Here is a 16204-nt window from a genome sequence, read left to right as displayed (position 1 = left end):
GATTTTTTGCTGGACTGAGGAACTACACAGTCTTTTTTTTGGGGGGGGGGGGGGGGGGGGAGTACATGAAGTCAGTGCACAGCATCACTGGACTACACTGTCACAAGTTTGGACTCCCATTTAAAGTTCCTTTTCTGTTGTTTATAAATTAATAAAATATCAAATGACAAGGATCTATTTTAGCCATTATATTATACAAATATTAAATGTTTATGAGTTCAATGGTATGAATATTTCATGAGATGAAACCTGGAATGTTCCATTTAACGAGGCAAAGTAGTCACTGAACCAAGGTGACTGTGTTTTGGGGTGTGTGGTTTGAATAAAGGTGGCGCAATCATGTCAAGTGTAGTTTTGAGCCCTGAGTTTAAACTATCCACAAGACTGTCTACTGATTGGGCATTTTCCAAACATAAAGCTAAGATATCAGGAAGTCTAGCTTCAAATTCAGTCATAGTTGAGGAGTTGATGCATCACTGTAGTGATAAATAAGGTTGTTGTTCCACTAAACATGGCAACTGTAAACCTAAAAAGTGAGTGATCAGAGACCACAGACGCAAGAGGCATGATTTCAGTATTTGTGACAGCAATACCACGTGCGAGAACCAAATCCAGGGTATTTCCACTAATATGTCGAGTCCCAAATGCATTGCTGAAATCCTATTGCATCCATAATTTTCATAAATGATTTGCAGAGGAGATCAGAAGGCTTATTTATATGAATGTTGAAGTCACCAATAATCAGAATGTTATCTGCACTAGTTGAAAAGTTATGTTAATAAGACCCAGTGGGGTTGACGGACTGTTTGGCTTTAGGGGTGGTTCCAGAGTAGCATATATAAGATGCCTGGAAGTAGCTTTAGGTTTGAGACATTCCACGCGGGTTGTAGGTAGCAGACATGAAGTATTTGATATTGCTGGAACAGTCAACAGGCCATCCTCAATTTCAACATCAGCCAATGTAGTAAAGGGTATTAAGTTTGCAAAGCATATCCCTCTATGATTGTTATGGACACGTCTACGGACATAGGCCACAGTCTCAACTTGTTGAATTTCCCTCCCTGGCAGATAAACTGCACTATCACCATAGTGGATTTTCTGCACTAATTTCCCAGCTAGGCTAATGGATTCCACATCCACATTTGTCATAAGCCTTGCAGGGTCTCTAATCACCTGCTCCATGGCCTGCTGTAAAACCCTCCCTGTAGAGCTCTATGTTCGCAGACAAGATGGTGGCACCTTCCCCAGTAGGGTGAAGGCCATCCGGCATCAGCAAGCCACTGCGACCCCAGAAAGAAGGCCAGTTATCAATAAAACTAAAGCCTTGCTGTCTACAAAATTGCACCAGCCACCTATTTCAGAATCAGAATGCCTTTTATTGTCATTATACATTGGTACAACGAGATTAGGGCCATCCAGTTGCAGTGCAGTAAAATAGAATAAAAATAAAAATAGTGCAAAAAAGATAAAAATAGTGCAAGAGTATGTACCAAAGATATAAAGAAAAATTCAACAATGGACGGAAAGATATATATACAATTGACACTAGTGCAAGGTGCAGCTAGGATATAAATATATTGCACAGAAATGTATATTGTCCATGGGTGATTGGGTTATTGCACATGGTTAGGATTGCACGAGGAGGATCAGTGCATATTTAACGTTATCAGCCTGCTAAACGCGAGGGGACCAGAGACTATTAATCAATGCTGACACATCTTTCTGGCGAGGTCACAAGTCCTCTCTATGTCCATTTTTGTGACCATCAGCACTGTAGGCCCAAAGATACCTTCACTGTCATATATTAGGAGATGACTTGGGACTTGTAGCACCAGTCAGACTGATTCGACATGGACGTGGGCCAACAGCTGGCTTCTACAGTATCTACAGTGTCTGTGGAGATTGAGTCATCCAAGAGATTGTTGATGTTCATTCTTCTTCCAGAAAAGCTTCATCAGTTTTAGATGGAGTACTGAGAGACTCAAATATTTGTCCTCTGTGGGGTCACTGATGTCACAGTGATGTAATCAAAGTATCTACAGTATCGACAAAAAAAAAAAGATATGGCACTGTAATTGTCATTGTTAAATTTACTTTGCTGAAATTTTGCTCAGTGGGCCAAAACCTTTTTACTCAGACAAGTGTTACAAAAGACGTCTGCAAACTTGTTAATCCAAATCAATTATTAAGGAGAAAGCTCTCTTTCGGAGATTGTATATGAAATGGTGCCGTCTAAGAATTTCCATACTGTTACAGTCCACTGTTTGACCACTGTAGATCTACGGCTATAATGGTTGCTTGCATGTTTGTACTGGCCCAAAGTAACAGCAGCGGTCAAAGGTGATACATTTCAAATTCATTCTGATGAGTCATATTTCCTCACCTGAGTGAAGACATCAAGGCCAAGACCAGCAGAGTCCACTACAACTACAGTCAGCAGAGACTGCAGGAGCAAAGCTAAGAAGGTATTCACCCCAAATACCAAGGCATAGCGCTGCATATTCAGGTTGGCAGCAATCTGATATCTGAATGATTAGAACAGAACAAAATGTCAGCTTGACAGTCATCAAGAATCAGAAGAAGTTTATTGCCATTGCCAGTGAACAGGATTCACAGACTAGGAATTTTCTTCGGTACAATGGTGCAACATTAAGAAAAGATAAAATGCTAAGATAAAATATAACATATGTGTCAAAATAAGATAAAATATAACATAAAAAAAAAAATGAAATATGAAAGGCTGTGTGCAACAGAAAAACAGAGAAACAGAAAAAACAGTGCAGTGGGAGGAGTGCAATTAAAAACCAAAGTACACTGTCTAAAGTGACCCATGATAAAGTGACAGAGTTAAGCTTAAGGTGACTGAGTTATGAGGAGTTCATGAGTCTAACGGCAGAGGGGAAGAAACTGTTCTTATGGTGGGAGGTTCTGGTCCGGATGGACCGTAGCCTCCTGCCCGAGGGGAGTGGTTTGAATAGACTGTGTGCAGGGTGAGAAGGGTCAGCTGTGATCCGACCTGCTCGGCCCAGAGTCCTGGAGACGTGCAGGTCGTGGAGAGATGGAAGGCTACAGCCGATCACCTTCTCAGCAGAGGCCACAATGCGCTGCAGTCTGTGTCTGTCCCTGGCTGTGGCCCCGGCGTACCACACCGTGATGGAGGAGCAGAGGATGGACTCGATGATGTCTGTGTAGAACTGCACCATCAGCTGGACAGGCAGCTTGGCCTTCTTCAGCTGAAGCAGGAAGTACATCCTCTGCTGGGCCTTCTTGATGAGGGAGCTGATGGTTGACTCCCACTTGAGGTCCTGGGTGATGGTGGTGCCGAGGAAGCGGTGACAGACCACAGTGGTGATGGGGCTGTTGGGGAGGGCGAGGGAGGGTGGCTTTCCTGAAGTCCACGATCATCTCCACTGTTTTCTGGGCGTTGAGCTCCAAGTTGTTGCTGCTGCACCAGGTCACCAGCCGGTCCACCTCCCTCCTGTAGGCAGACTCATCCCCATCCGAAATGAGTCCGATGAGGGTGGTGTCGTCCGCAAACTTGATGAGTTTTACAGAGTCGTGGCTGGAGGTGCAGCAGTTAGTGTAGAGGGAGAAGAGCAGAGGGGAAAGGACACAGCCCTGTGTAGATCCTGTGCTGAGAGCCCGAGTGTTCAAGACATTTTTTCCCAGCCTCACACGCTGACTCCGGTCCATCAGGAAGTCTGTAATCCACCTGCAGGTGGAGTTGGGCACGTGGAGCAGAGAAAGCTTGTCCTGGAACAAAGCTGGAAGGATGGTGTTGAATGCAGAGCTGAAGTCCACAAACAGGATCCTAGCGTAGGTTCCTGGGGAGTCCAGGTGCTGCAGGATGGAGTGCAGGGCCAGGTTTATGGTGTCATCTACAGACCTGTTGGCTCTGTAGGCAAACTGCAGGGGGTCCAGGAGGGGGTCGGTGATGGACTTCAGGTGGGATAAAACCAGGCATTTGAAGGTCTTCATGACTACAGACGTGAGAGCCACAGGCCTGTAGTCATTAAGTCCAGTGACGCGTGGTTTCTTGGGGACTGGAACTATGATTGAGGACTTGAAACAGACTGGAACATGGCATGACTCCAGGGAGGTGTTGAAGATCCCCGTGAAGACTGGGGCCAGCTCATCAGCGCAGTGTCTCAGGGTGGCAGGAGAGACACAGTCTGGGCCCGGGGCCTTACGTGGATTCAGCCTTTTGAAATGTCTCCTCACGTCCTCTTGGACCGAGAGGGCAACAGGGGGAGTGGGGAGGGCAGCAGTGAGAGGGGGGAGGTCCAGAGTGTTTGAATATCCAGTTGTGTGGGGGGTGGGGAGGTGTGAGTCCTTGTCTTCAAAGCGTGAATAGAAGACGTTCAGGTCGTTGGCCAGCTTCAGGTCATCAATAGAACGAGGTGCTTTGGGCTTGTAGTTGGTGATGTCTTTCAACCCCCTCCACACAGAGGCCGAGTCGTTGGCAGAGAACCTTTGCTGCAGACGTGAACTGTACATGGATTTAGCCCTTGCCACCTCCTTGCTAAATCTGTACTTTGCACCTCTATAGCTGTCTCTGTCTCCTTCTCTGAAAGCCACCTCTTTCTGCTGACGGAGCTGCTGGAGTTTAGTTGTGAACCAGGGCTTGTCATTGTTATATCTCACCCTGGTACGCTGTGGGACGATGCTGCTGTCTTCACAGAAATGAATATATGACGTCACAGTGTCCGTGTAGTCATCTAGACTGTCTGTCGAAGCCTCAAACATATCCCAATCCGTGGTGGCCAAGTACGCGCGTAGCTCCTCTACAGCTTCATTGCTCCACACTTTAGACGTCCTCACAACAGGTTTAGAGAGTTTAAGTCTCTGTCTGTACGCGGGGATCAAGTGGACCATCACGTGATCTGACAGTCCCAAAGCTGCACGGGCCACCACGCGGTAGGCGCCGCTCACTGTCGTGTAACAATGATCTAACGTGCTCCCTTCTCTGGTCGGGCATTTAACAAACTGTATTTTGGTAATTCCTGACTGAGATTCCCTTTGTTAAAATCACTGAGAATTATAACAAGAGAGTCCGGAAAGTCTCTCTCCACACTCTATCTGATCCGCGAGCGTGCGCTCGGCCTCGTGCACATCCGCGCTCGGTGGAATATACACAGAGCAAAGTATGAAAGAGTTAAACTCACGTGGAGAGTAGAACGGTCTGCAGTTTATGAGGAAATATTCCAGAGAGGGATAGCAGTGTTGGGAGATCAGTCACATCGGAGCACCAGGCGTTGTTGATATAGAAGCAGAGTCCTCCACCTCTTCTTTTTCCACCAGAGAGTGCTCGATCTGTCTGCGCGGAGGAGTCGGAATCCCTCTAGTTGGAGCGCGCAGTCCGGTGTCTGTGCATTTAACCACGTCTCAGTGAAGCACAGTACACAAGATGAGGAGAAATCTCTATTCTTCTTCATCAGCAGTGCCAGCTCATCCATCTTGTTGTGGAGTGAGCGGACGTTGGAGAGAAATATCCCAGGTAGGGGCGTGCGTGTGCCCCTTCGTCTGAGGCGCACGAGAGCGCCAGCTCGTTTTCCTCTCCGCCGGTGTCTCACTTTTTTGGCCAAAAAGTGAACCAGTTCAGCTGCAGGCACTAAAAAAAACTGGCGTAATGTCCGTGGGTGTTGATGATTTGATGTTTAGAAGCTCCTCGCAGGTGTAGGGACACGATGACACACGATTCACTCACAAAAACAGACCAAACAGGGAGCACCAGAATACCAGGGCACCTTCACGTGGTGCCATATTGGAAGAAGACGTGGCAATATGGCAAAACTGATTTCCTATGAAAAATGACTCAAAAAAAAAAAAAAATCACTGAAAAGAAACAGTGCATCTACACGTGTTAGCAGGCGGTCGATATATTTAGTCATGTTTAAAAGTGTGCTGTGGTCTGATGAGTCCACATTTCAAATTGTTTTTGGAAATAATGGACGTCGTGTCCTCTGGACAAAAGAGGAAAAAGACCATCCAGATTGTTACCAGCTCAAAGTTCAAAAATCAGCATATGTGATGGTATGGGGTGTGTTAGTGGGCAACTTACACATCTATGATGGCACCATCAATGCTGAAAGATACATCCATGTTTTGGAGCAACACATGCTGCCATCCAAGCAACATCTTTTTCAGGGACGTCCCTGGTTATTTCAGCAAGACAATGCCAAACCACATTCTGTACATGTTACAACAGCGTGGCTTCATAGTAAAAGAGTGCGGGTACTAGACTGGCCTGTCTGCAGTCCAGACCTGTTGCCCACTGAAAATGTGTGGCACATTATGAAGCGGAAAATACAACGGAGACCCCGGATTGTTGAACAACTGAAGTCGTACATCAAGCAAGAATGGGAAAGAATTCCACCTACAAAGCTTCAACAATTAGTGTCTTCAGTTCCCAAACGCTTATTGAGTGTTGTTACAAGGAAAGGTTATGTAACACAGTGGTAAACATACCAATGTGTTACATAACATTGGGACCCACAGATGCTGGCTTTTGAACTTTGTATTCATTGTATTCTGTTTTTATTTACATTTCACACAACATCCCAACTTCATTGGAATTGTATAATGCAAAGCTAAAATATCCTCTGCCATAAGAGCATCGTCTTCTTTATAATTTGCAGTTTAATTGGTATCCCAGTGTAAAGTATTACGTACATATACAGTGAGGCAAATAAGTATTTGATCCACTGATTTTGCAAGTTTTCCCACCTACAAAGAATGGAGAGGTCTGTAATTTCTATCATAGGTACACTTCAACTGTGAGAGGCATAATATATAAAAAAAAACAAAAAAACAATTGTATGGTTTTTAAATAATTAATGTGCATTTTATTCTATAAAATAAGTATTTGATCACCTACCAACCAGCAATAATTCTGGCTCTCACAGAATGTCAGCTACCTATTTTATGAACACTACCCAATTTAGAGCCCATGGATCTCCATGGGCAATGTGCTAGTGCATTATTACAGAGAAAAAAAGACGACAAAAATGTTTTGCATGAAATAAAAACTCTCCTTTTTCATCTACATGCTCTTATGCTTTGAAAATGTTTCCAAAATGTGTTGCATTCAGCAGAGTTCACGCTGATATCATCCTGACGCAAAACCATCAAAGCTGGATGCAACATATAAAATGTACCACAGGCACATTTATGAATGCGTGGGTTGTCCGTGTATTAATTTTGTTTTTTTAAATAATGTCTCCGTTTTGCTTGATTAGCTTATCAGCTCCTCCAGCTTCTGTCTGCAGGAGGGGGGCGGTGAGCATAGATCTGTAAAGGCCACTAGAGTGGACACCAGCCTCCAGAAAGTTAACTTACACTTTCCTTACAAACTAGGACCTTTAAACCAAAACATTTGTGTTTAATGACTGTGTGATTAAGAAGGCAATGGCATTAATTACATTACACATCATACAACTCATCAAAAAAAATAAACAAGAGCAGTCAGAAATTTCTGACATCCACCAATCCAGACCACCTCCAAAATTTAATGGAGTCTGCCATGCCCTAATGTTTATCTGTGGTGCAAATTTGGTGAGAATCTGTGAAGTAGTGTGGAAGAAATCCTTCAAAGCCTATAAAAAGTAAAATCTTGATGGAAAATCTGGATCCAGATCACCTCCAGATTTTAATGGAGCCTTCCATGGCCTAATATATATCTGTGCTGAAAATTTTGTCAAAATCCATGAAGTAGTTTTGACGTAATCCTTCAAAGCGTATACAAAGTGAAACTTGATCCAGAATCTGGATCCAGATCACCTCCAAATTTTAATGGAGTCTTCCATGGCCTAATATGTATCTGTGTTGAACATTTTGTCAAAATCCGTGAAGCAGTTTTGACGTAATCCTTCAAAGCGTATGTAAAGTGAAATCTTGATCAAGAATCCGGATCAAGATCACCTCCAAAATTTAATGGAGTCTTCCATGACCTAATATCTGTCTGTGTTGAAATATGGTGAGAATCCATGAAGTCGTTTTGACGTAATCCTTTAAAGTGGATATAAAGTGAAATCTTGATCCAGAATCCGGATTCGGATCCGGATCACCTTCAAAATTTAATGGAGTCTTCCATGGCCTAATATGTATCTGGGTTAAAAATTCTGTCAAAATCCATGCAGTAGTTTTGACGGAATTCTGCTAACAGTAGTCCTTCAAACCGTATACGTGTATAGAGTGAAACTTGATCTACAGTCCGGATCCGGTGTCGCAGACCTAACGGTCTGCCCCTAAAAAAAAAAAAAAAAAAAAAAAAATCGGTTGACCTTTGCATCTGCGCATGCGTCGTTTCGGAACACAGCAGCACGACTGAGATGGAGTCTCTTCACCCAAAGCAATCAAATGGATTAATGGGATTATTAGCCATAAAATGATGAAAGTAAAACCTCTTAAATCATTCTAAAGTCAGTTTTAAGCAGAAACAAGGCGAAATTCCATGACCCTTTGAAATGTCTGATGGACAGTGAATGCATCAGCTAGCATCCCGTTTAGCCGATCTGATCAGTTCCGCCGCTTTTTATGATGAAATAACGCAGAATTCATGTGGAAATGATTGTTGTACTGAAGCTTCAGGTATCTGTCACTGAGATAGATGATGACTGGAGTGCAGTTTGAAGTAAAAACAACCTGTTAATCTGTGAACCGTGTCATCAGGACGGACCCTTTTTTTGTTTTTTTTTAGGGGGGCTGTTTGGTCTATGACACCGGATCAACTCCAAAATTTTGTGGGTTCTTCCTTGGCCAATTAATATCCATCTGTGGTGAAAATTTCGTCAAAATCCATGCAGACGTTTTGACATAATCCTGCTAACAGAGAGACAGACGGGTAGATAAACACACGTGATTTTATTTCAGGGCTTTCACGTATCCCATAATCCCTTGCATGCCAGAGAGTTGCTGCAGTCAAAACAACATAGAGAATCCACACGATGACAATTGTAAATGAATATACTGCAAAAATGTCATTTCTTATGCTTTTCATCACGTTAATAAGAGACTGCTGCATGATACCCTGAAAACTTGTTATAACAAAAAATCCGTGTCTGCTACGTTTAATCTGCGTGGAATTTAATAAGCGCAAACCGAATTTCAGACGTATTATATATATTAGTCTGGAACAAAGATGACAAACAGTGTTGTAAAGAACAATAATCAAGACGTTAAAGAGCAAACTTCACTTTCCCTCAGAACGACATGATCAGGAAGTGATCATAGCTCACAGCAGCTCCCACTGAAAATAACGGAGAGACAGCCTGTGATTCTCGCAAGTTTACATAAAACAAACGCAGTAACAACGTCTATAAACCCAGAGAATATATTCACAAGAGTTTTAGGCACAATATAAAAATAGTTTTATGTTGCAATGTTAATTGTGTTGTCCGTGTGCAGCGGTTAAAGTGAAGCATGATCAGAGCGTATCAATGCAGTTCTCAATGTTACTGAGATCTCGCAGTGTAGCGACCTCGCTGAGATTTTGTGGGATTTGAAACCTGAAAAGCCTCAAACATGCTGCTAATCTGCTAATGGCTAATTAGCAAACCTAACTTTTTCATTGGTAGATTAGCTTTTCAACTAACCTTGAAAACCATCAGCGGACCAGTTAGCTTCCGCTAAATTAGTTCTGCTAACATTTTTTTTTTTGCTGGCATAGTGAGTAAAGCTTAATGGTCAAAAACATTTGTAAACCCTAAGATATACATGTTAGTTCCTGTCTGTTGTGTGTTTTGCAACAATCAGGCCGCTGTGAGGAGCTCAGCCCTCGCCCAGCAGAAGGGGGCGGCTGCAGCAAAAAAAAAAAAAAAAATAAAAATTATTTACTGTGTCATTTACTTTTAACACACAACACAGACAGTGGCAGAAGAGATCAAGGCGAGGCAGGTTTATCTGTATAGCACAATTCAACACAAGGCAATTCAAAGTGCTTTCCAGAGACATTAAAAGCAACGACAATTTAAAACAGCAAAAACAGTTGATTAAAAAGGAAGGAAGAAAACGAAGAAATACAGTAACAAAATCAAAACAGGCTCAATATATTAAACACTCAGGATAAGAAAAGAAGTAGAATAATAAAAGGAATAAATCAGCAGTGTGTAGTGAAAAAGTATGGCCAGTAAAATACAGAAGTATTTAATCTAGTACACTTCAGTGAACAAGTGATTTAAAGGAGCTGACAGTTTGAGCAAACCTCAGAGCTATAGAAAGTTTGTTCCACAGTTGAGGAGCATCGTACCTGAATACAGCCTCACCTTGCTTGGTTCTTGTTCTTGGAACACACAAAAACCTGTTTCAGATGACCTAAGGAGTCTGGATGCTTCGCAGGGAACCAGTAGATCTAGCATGTATTTTGGTCCGAGACTATTTAGGGCTTCGTAGACCAGCAGGAAGATTTTAATTATTTCTATTCTTTGACTCACAGGAAGCTATTGTAGCGATTTAATTACCGGTATAATATGGGCCAGTTTCCTGGTGTTTGTAAAGACTCTGGCGGCAGCATTCTGAATCAGCTGCAGCTGTCTGATTGATTTTTTTTTTTATTTTTTTTGTTAAGGCCTGGAAATAAGCCATTGCAATAATCCAACCTACTAAAAATGAATGCATGAATAAGTTTTCCATGTGTTGTTTAGACAGAAACCCCTTAATTCTAGCTATATTTTTCAGGTGGTAATAGGCAGATTTAGAGATACAGAGTTGTGTGTTGCAGGCATATATATGATAGCAGATGTTATGATGTTCCACAATCTGGGCTAGGGGTAGCATATATATGTTGAATAGAAGTAGTCCAAGAATGGACCCTTGAGGAACCCCACGTGATTGCCGTTCTCTCAGATTCATGGTTAACAATTGACACAAAAAAGTCCAGAGTTTCTAAGTAAGATTTGAACCATTGCAGCACAGTGCCGGTGAGTCCCACCCACTTTTCCAACTACTAAGTAGTATATAATGATTAACTGTATCAAATGTAGAACTGAGATCTAGTAATACCAGGACAGAGGATTTACATACATAATTATTCTGATGAATATCATTTAATACTTTGGTAAGTACAGTCTCAGTGCTGTGATGTGGCTGAAATCTAGACTGAAATGTGTTAAAATGATTGTTTTGCATCATGAAAGTGTGGATGTGCTGAAAGACAACCCTTTCAATAATTTGCAAGGCACTTTTCACTCATGGTCACAATATATGAGGTCTGTCAAAGTATAGGTCCTTTTTATTTTTTTCAAAAACTATATGGATTTCATTCATATGTTTTTACGTCAGACATGCTTGAACCCTCGTGCGCATGCGTGAGTTTTCCCAAGCCTGTCGGTGATGTCATTCGCCTGTGAGCACTCCTTGTGGGAGGAGTCGTCCAGCCCCTAGTCAGAATTCCTTTGTCTGAGAAGTTGCTGAGAGACTGGCGCTTTGTTTGATCAAAATTTTTTCTAAACCTGTGAGACACATCGAAGTGGACACGGTTCGAAAAATTAAGCTGGTTTTCGGTGAAAATTTTAACGGCTGATGAGAGATTTTGAGGTGATTCTGTCGCTTTAAGGACTTCCCACGGTGCGAGACGTCGCGCAGTGCTGTCAGGCGCCGTCGTCAGCCTGTTTCAAGCTGAAAACCTCCACATTTCAGGCTCTATTGATCCAGGACGTCGTGAGAGAACAGAGAAGTTTCAGAAGAAGTCGGTTTCAGCATTTTATCCGGATATTCCACTGTTAAAGGAGATTTTTTTTTTAATGAAAGACGTGCGGACGGATTGCAGCATCGGCTCGCAGCCGCCGTGACGCTCCGCCACAGGAAAAACACCTCTGTTGGAAGCCTTAAGGACAAGTTGGAACATGTCCAGCTGTTAAACAATTTCTCATATACTCACTCCACTGAAAGCCATCAAAAGCCGCCTGGATTTTACAAATGGTTATCAACACGGAGGTGTTTTTCCTGTGCCGCCGCACCGCGCCGGCTGCGTGCCGACGCGCGGACCCGTCCGCACGTCTTTCATTAAAAAAATCTCCTTTAACAGTGGAATATCCGGATAAAATGCTGAAACCGACTTCTTCTGAAACTTCTCTGTTCTATCACGACGTCCTGGATCAATAGAGCCTGAAATGTGGAGGTTTTCAGCTTGAAACAGGCTGACGACGGCGCCTGAGAGCGCTGCGCGACATCTCGCACCGTGGGAAGTCCTTAAAGCGACAGTATCACCTCAAAATCTCTCATCAGCCATTAAAATTTTCACCAGAAACCAGCTTCATTTTTCGAACCGTGTCCACTTCGATGTGTCTCACAGGTTTGGAAAAAATTTTGATCAAAGCACCAGTCTCTCAGCAACTTCTCAGACAAAGGAATTCCGACGAGGGGCTGGACGACTCCTCCCACAAGGAGTGCTCACAGGCGAATGACGTCACCGACAGGTGTGGAAAAACTCACGCATGAGGGTTCAAGCATGTCTGACGTAAAAACATATGAATGAAATCCATATAGTTTTTGAAAAAAATAAAAAGGTCCTATACTTTATTGACAGCCCTCGTAAGTCTTTGAATTGTGTACACTGACCTTTTCTGTCACTGAATGGCCATTAATTTTGAAAGTAATGGGACTATTTTGATGATCTATGTGTCCTTTGAAAGGTCTAGGTCTCTAATATTTATAGATTATGCAATTAAGAGAATGAAACAATAATATATGGGTTAAAATCCAGTTTAAATATATAAAAACAGGGCTTTTTGGCATTTTCCATGTTTGATTTATTTTTAGTCACTTTTTACTTTGGTCCAGCTCACAACTTACCATAACAAACTATACTTTATTTTGATCAGCTAGGACTTGTAGCCATGAAAAATTATTTGCTTAATCAAAATATTGCAGCTTTTTTGACATTCAAGCAATGTTATGTAAACATGTCTTGTTTTTAGAATTCAGTCCTAAAGGTCATGTGGTGCACCAACTGTCTCCATGGTGATACACAGGACGTACTTGCTGGCATCAGCTTTCTTGAGCAGCATGTGCTGGACTTTAGCTAAGTACATGTAACACATATTTATGGAATAATCCACATATCACTGGAGGCTGGAGATTTGTTTATGACAAAGGTGAGTGTCCAAAGTCTTGGTAACCAACTATCACTGATCATTCTTTTTTAATTTTCAAAAATTGTGAAAATCAGTAGCTGTTTTTGAATTTGTAGGGCAGTTGTACAATAGGGCTGCAACAAACGATTATTTGGGTAATCGATTAATCTGATGGGGTTTCAACACGATTAATCGATTAATCGGATTAGCGGGGAATTTTAAAAAAATGTGCCAGGTAAGCAATTTTTCTCTACTTCCATCACTTTATTTAACAGTGAGTCCCTTCGGCTGCTCCCTTGTTTGCACTCGGGGTCGCCACAGCAATTCCAAGGTGGATCTGCATGTTGAACTGGCACAGGTTTTATGCCGGATGCCCTTCCTGGCGCAACTCCACATTACATGGAGAAATGTGGCAAGGGTGGGATTTGAACCCGGAACCTTCTGCACTGAAACCAAGCGCATTAACCACTTGGCCACCACCCACTTTATTTAACAGAACATTATCTGAAAACTTAAAATACTTGAAAATCAACAAATTGTCAAATGTCCCTTGGCTGTTGAAATATAAAATAATAAAGAATAAAACAGTTTATAATAAAGAACAAAAATAATTATTTCAAAAGGCACTGCTTTGTCAAAGTGCTGAGCTGCCATAAAACAACACTGAAACATATAAATGTTATAAAATACGTATCTCCCTCCCTCCTTCTCCCTCCCCCTTCCCTCCGTCTCTCTCTCCCCCCCCCTCCTCCCTCCCTCCCTTTCTCCCTCCCCTCTCCCTCTCTCCCCCTCCCTCCCTCCTTCCCTCCCTCCCTTTCTCCCCCCCCTCCCTCCCTCCCTCCCTCCCTCCCTCCCTTTCTCCCCCTCCCTTTCTCCCCCTCCTTCCCTCCCTCCCTTTCTCCCCCTCCTCCCCCCCTCCTTCCCTCCCTCCCTTTCTCCCCCTCCCTCTCTCCCCTCCTCCCCCTCCCTTCTTCCCTCCCTCCCTCCCTTCCCTCCCTCCCTCCCTTCCCTCCCTCCCTCCCTCCCTTCTTCCCTCCCTCCCTCCCTCCCCTTTCTCCCCCTCCTCCCCCTCCCTCTCTTCCCTCCCTCCCCTTCCCTCCCCCTCCCTCTCTTCCCTCCCTCCCCTTCCCTCCCTCCCTCCCTCCCTCTCTCCCTCTCCCTCCCTCCCTTTCTCCCCCTCCCTCCCTTTCTCCCCCTCCCTCTCTCCCCTCCTCCCCCTCCCTTTCTCCCCCTCCTCCCCTCCCTTCTTCCCTCCCCCTCCCTCCCTCCCTCTCTGTCTCTCTCCCTCCTTCCCTCCCTCCCTCCGTCTCTCTCCCTCCTTCCCTCCCTCCCTCCCCCTCCCTTTCTCCCCCTCCCTCCTTCCCTCCCTCCCTCCCTCCTTCCCTTTCTCCCCCTCCCTCCTCCTTCCCTCCCCCTCTCTCCCCCTCCCTCCTCCCTCTCCCTCCCCCTCTCTCTCCCCCTCCCCCCTCCCTCTCTCTCTCCCTCCTCCTTCCCTCCCCCCTCCTTCCCTCCCTCCCTCCCTCCCCCCTCCTTCCCTTTCTCCCCCTCCCTCCTCCTTCCCTCCCCCTCTCTCTCCCCCTCCCTCTCTCTCCCTCCCCCTCTCTCTCCCCCTCCCCCCTCCCTCTCCCTCCCCCTCTCTCTCCCCCTCCCCCCTCCCTCTCTCTCTCCCTCCTCCTTCCCTCCCTCTCTCCCTCCCTCCCCCCTTCTTCCCTCCCTCCCTCCCTCCCCCCTCCTTCCCTTTCTCCCCCTCCCTCCTCCTTCCCTCCCCCTCTCTCTCCCCCTCCCTCTCTCTCCCTCCCCCTCTCTCTCCCCCTCCCCCCTCCTTCCCTCCCCCTCTCTCTCCCCCTCCCCCCTCTCCTTCTCCCCCTCCCCCCTCCCTCTCTCTCCCCCTCCCCCCTCCCTCTCTCTCCCCCTCCCCCCTCCCTCTCTCTCCCCCTCCCCCCTCCCTCTCTCTCCCCCTCCCCCCTCCCTCTCTCTCCCCCTCCCCCCTCCCTCTCTCTCCCCCTCCCCCTCCCTTTCTCCCCCTCCCCCCTCCCTCTCTCTCTCCCTCCTCCTTCCCTCCCTCTCTCTCTCCCTCCTCCTTCCCTCCCTCTCTCTCTCCCTCCTCCTTCCCTCCCTCTCTCTCTCCCTCCTCCTTCCCTCCCTCTCTCTCTCCCTCCTCCTTCCCTCCCTCTCTCCCCCCTCCCTCCCCTCCCTCCTTCCCTTTCTCCTTCCCTCCTTCCCCCCCTCCCCCCCCTCCCTCCTTCTCCCTCCCCCTCTCCCACAGGGGGTGTGTGTAGAGACAATTCGCCTCATTCACAACGTGACAGAACTTAATGCGCTGTTATGCGTGATCATACGCAACAACGCGGAACATTATTCTTGACCATGCGTAATGGTTCCTGATATTTCTCCAGCAACATGTGCCATTAATCGTAATGCGTGGTAAAAGGTTGGAGCAGTTCCTGAGGACACCTGACGCCTCTGCCCTAAATCATCACATTCGTGATCAGCGGCCAAGAATGTATACTTCATGGCATTCGTGAATTGTCGTCATTATGTGTAAACGCAGCATTAGAAGAAACTCTGTTGAAAGTGGGAACACCAAGAAAACAAGTGAAAGCTTTAAGAAAAGTGGGTTGTTATGCAAAAGGTAAAACAAAGGATCTGTTTAGTAAATCCATTATTCTTGCAGATGAAGCTCTTAAGAACTTAAGAGAATCATGCAAGGGACTGTCTGGCACAAAGCAGAAAGGGTGGTTCAACTAAGACAAAGAGAGCCCTCGCCCTTGCTTTTGCTGTAAGCAACCTGCAGCAGAGAAAGCTCGTCAGACTTTAGTCAGCTAGGAATTGACTGCAGACAGCTCACCCACTACAGCAAAGAAAGAAGTAAAACTCCAAATTTGTTGCACATTGTGTGGTGCAGTGATGCAATCAGTGATGACACTTGCCTTCTATTAACTAACTTCTGCCTGTGAAGTGATATCACACGTATGCTTTCAACAAAGAAGGATGTGATGCGCATAAAAAAAAAAAAGAGGCTAGGTAGCTATCAGCAGGTTCCAAAAAGGGTTTTAGAGATGCCCCTCACAGAAGCTTACAGAAAGTTCAAGTCAGAGAATCCGACAGTTAAGCCTGGACAGAGAAAATTTGAG

General features: G+C 44.9%; 1 protein-coding gene across 3 annotated transcripts in view; it reads right to left on the bottom strand.

Moving 5' to 3' along the window:
• The window catches only part of slc19a2 (solute carrier family 19 member 2), a 106710-nt gene that overhangs the window by 22318 nt on the left and 68188 nt on the right, over nt 1-16204 (bottom strand). For 2 of the 3 annotated variants that reach the window (XR_004561448.1, XM_034173387.1), the window contains exon 5: nt 2384-2525. The exons of the other annotated variant lie outside the window; for it this stretch is intronic. Coding sequence is in view for 1 of the 2 variants with exons in the window: in XM_034173387.1 (XP_034029278.1) it covers nt 2384-2525 (142 nt within the window). In the remaining variant the exon portion in view is untranslated. The remainder of the gene's footprint in view (nt 1-2383; nt 2526-16204) is intronic. 3 annotated transcript variants of the gene reach the window in all.

The sequence above is a fragment of the Thalassophryne amazonica genome, chromosome 1 (genome assembly GCF_902500255.1).
Source record: "Thalassophryne amazonica chromosome 1, fThaAma1.1, whole genome shotgun sequence".
Classification (NCBI taxonomy): Eukaryota; Metazoa; Chordata; class Actinopteri; order Batrachoidiformes; family Batrachoididae; genus Thalassophryne; species Thalassophryne amazonica.
This window is presented reverse-complemented; position numbering and strand designations above follow the sequence as displayed.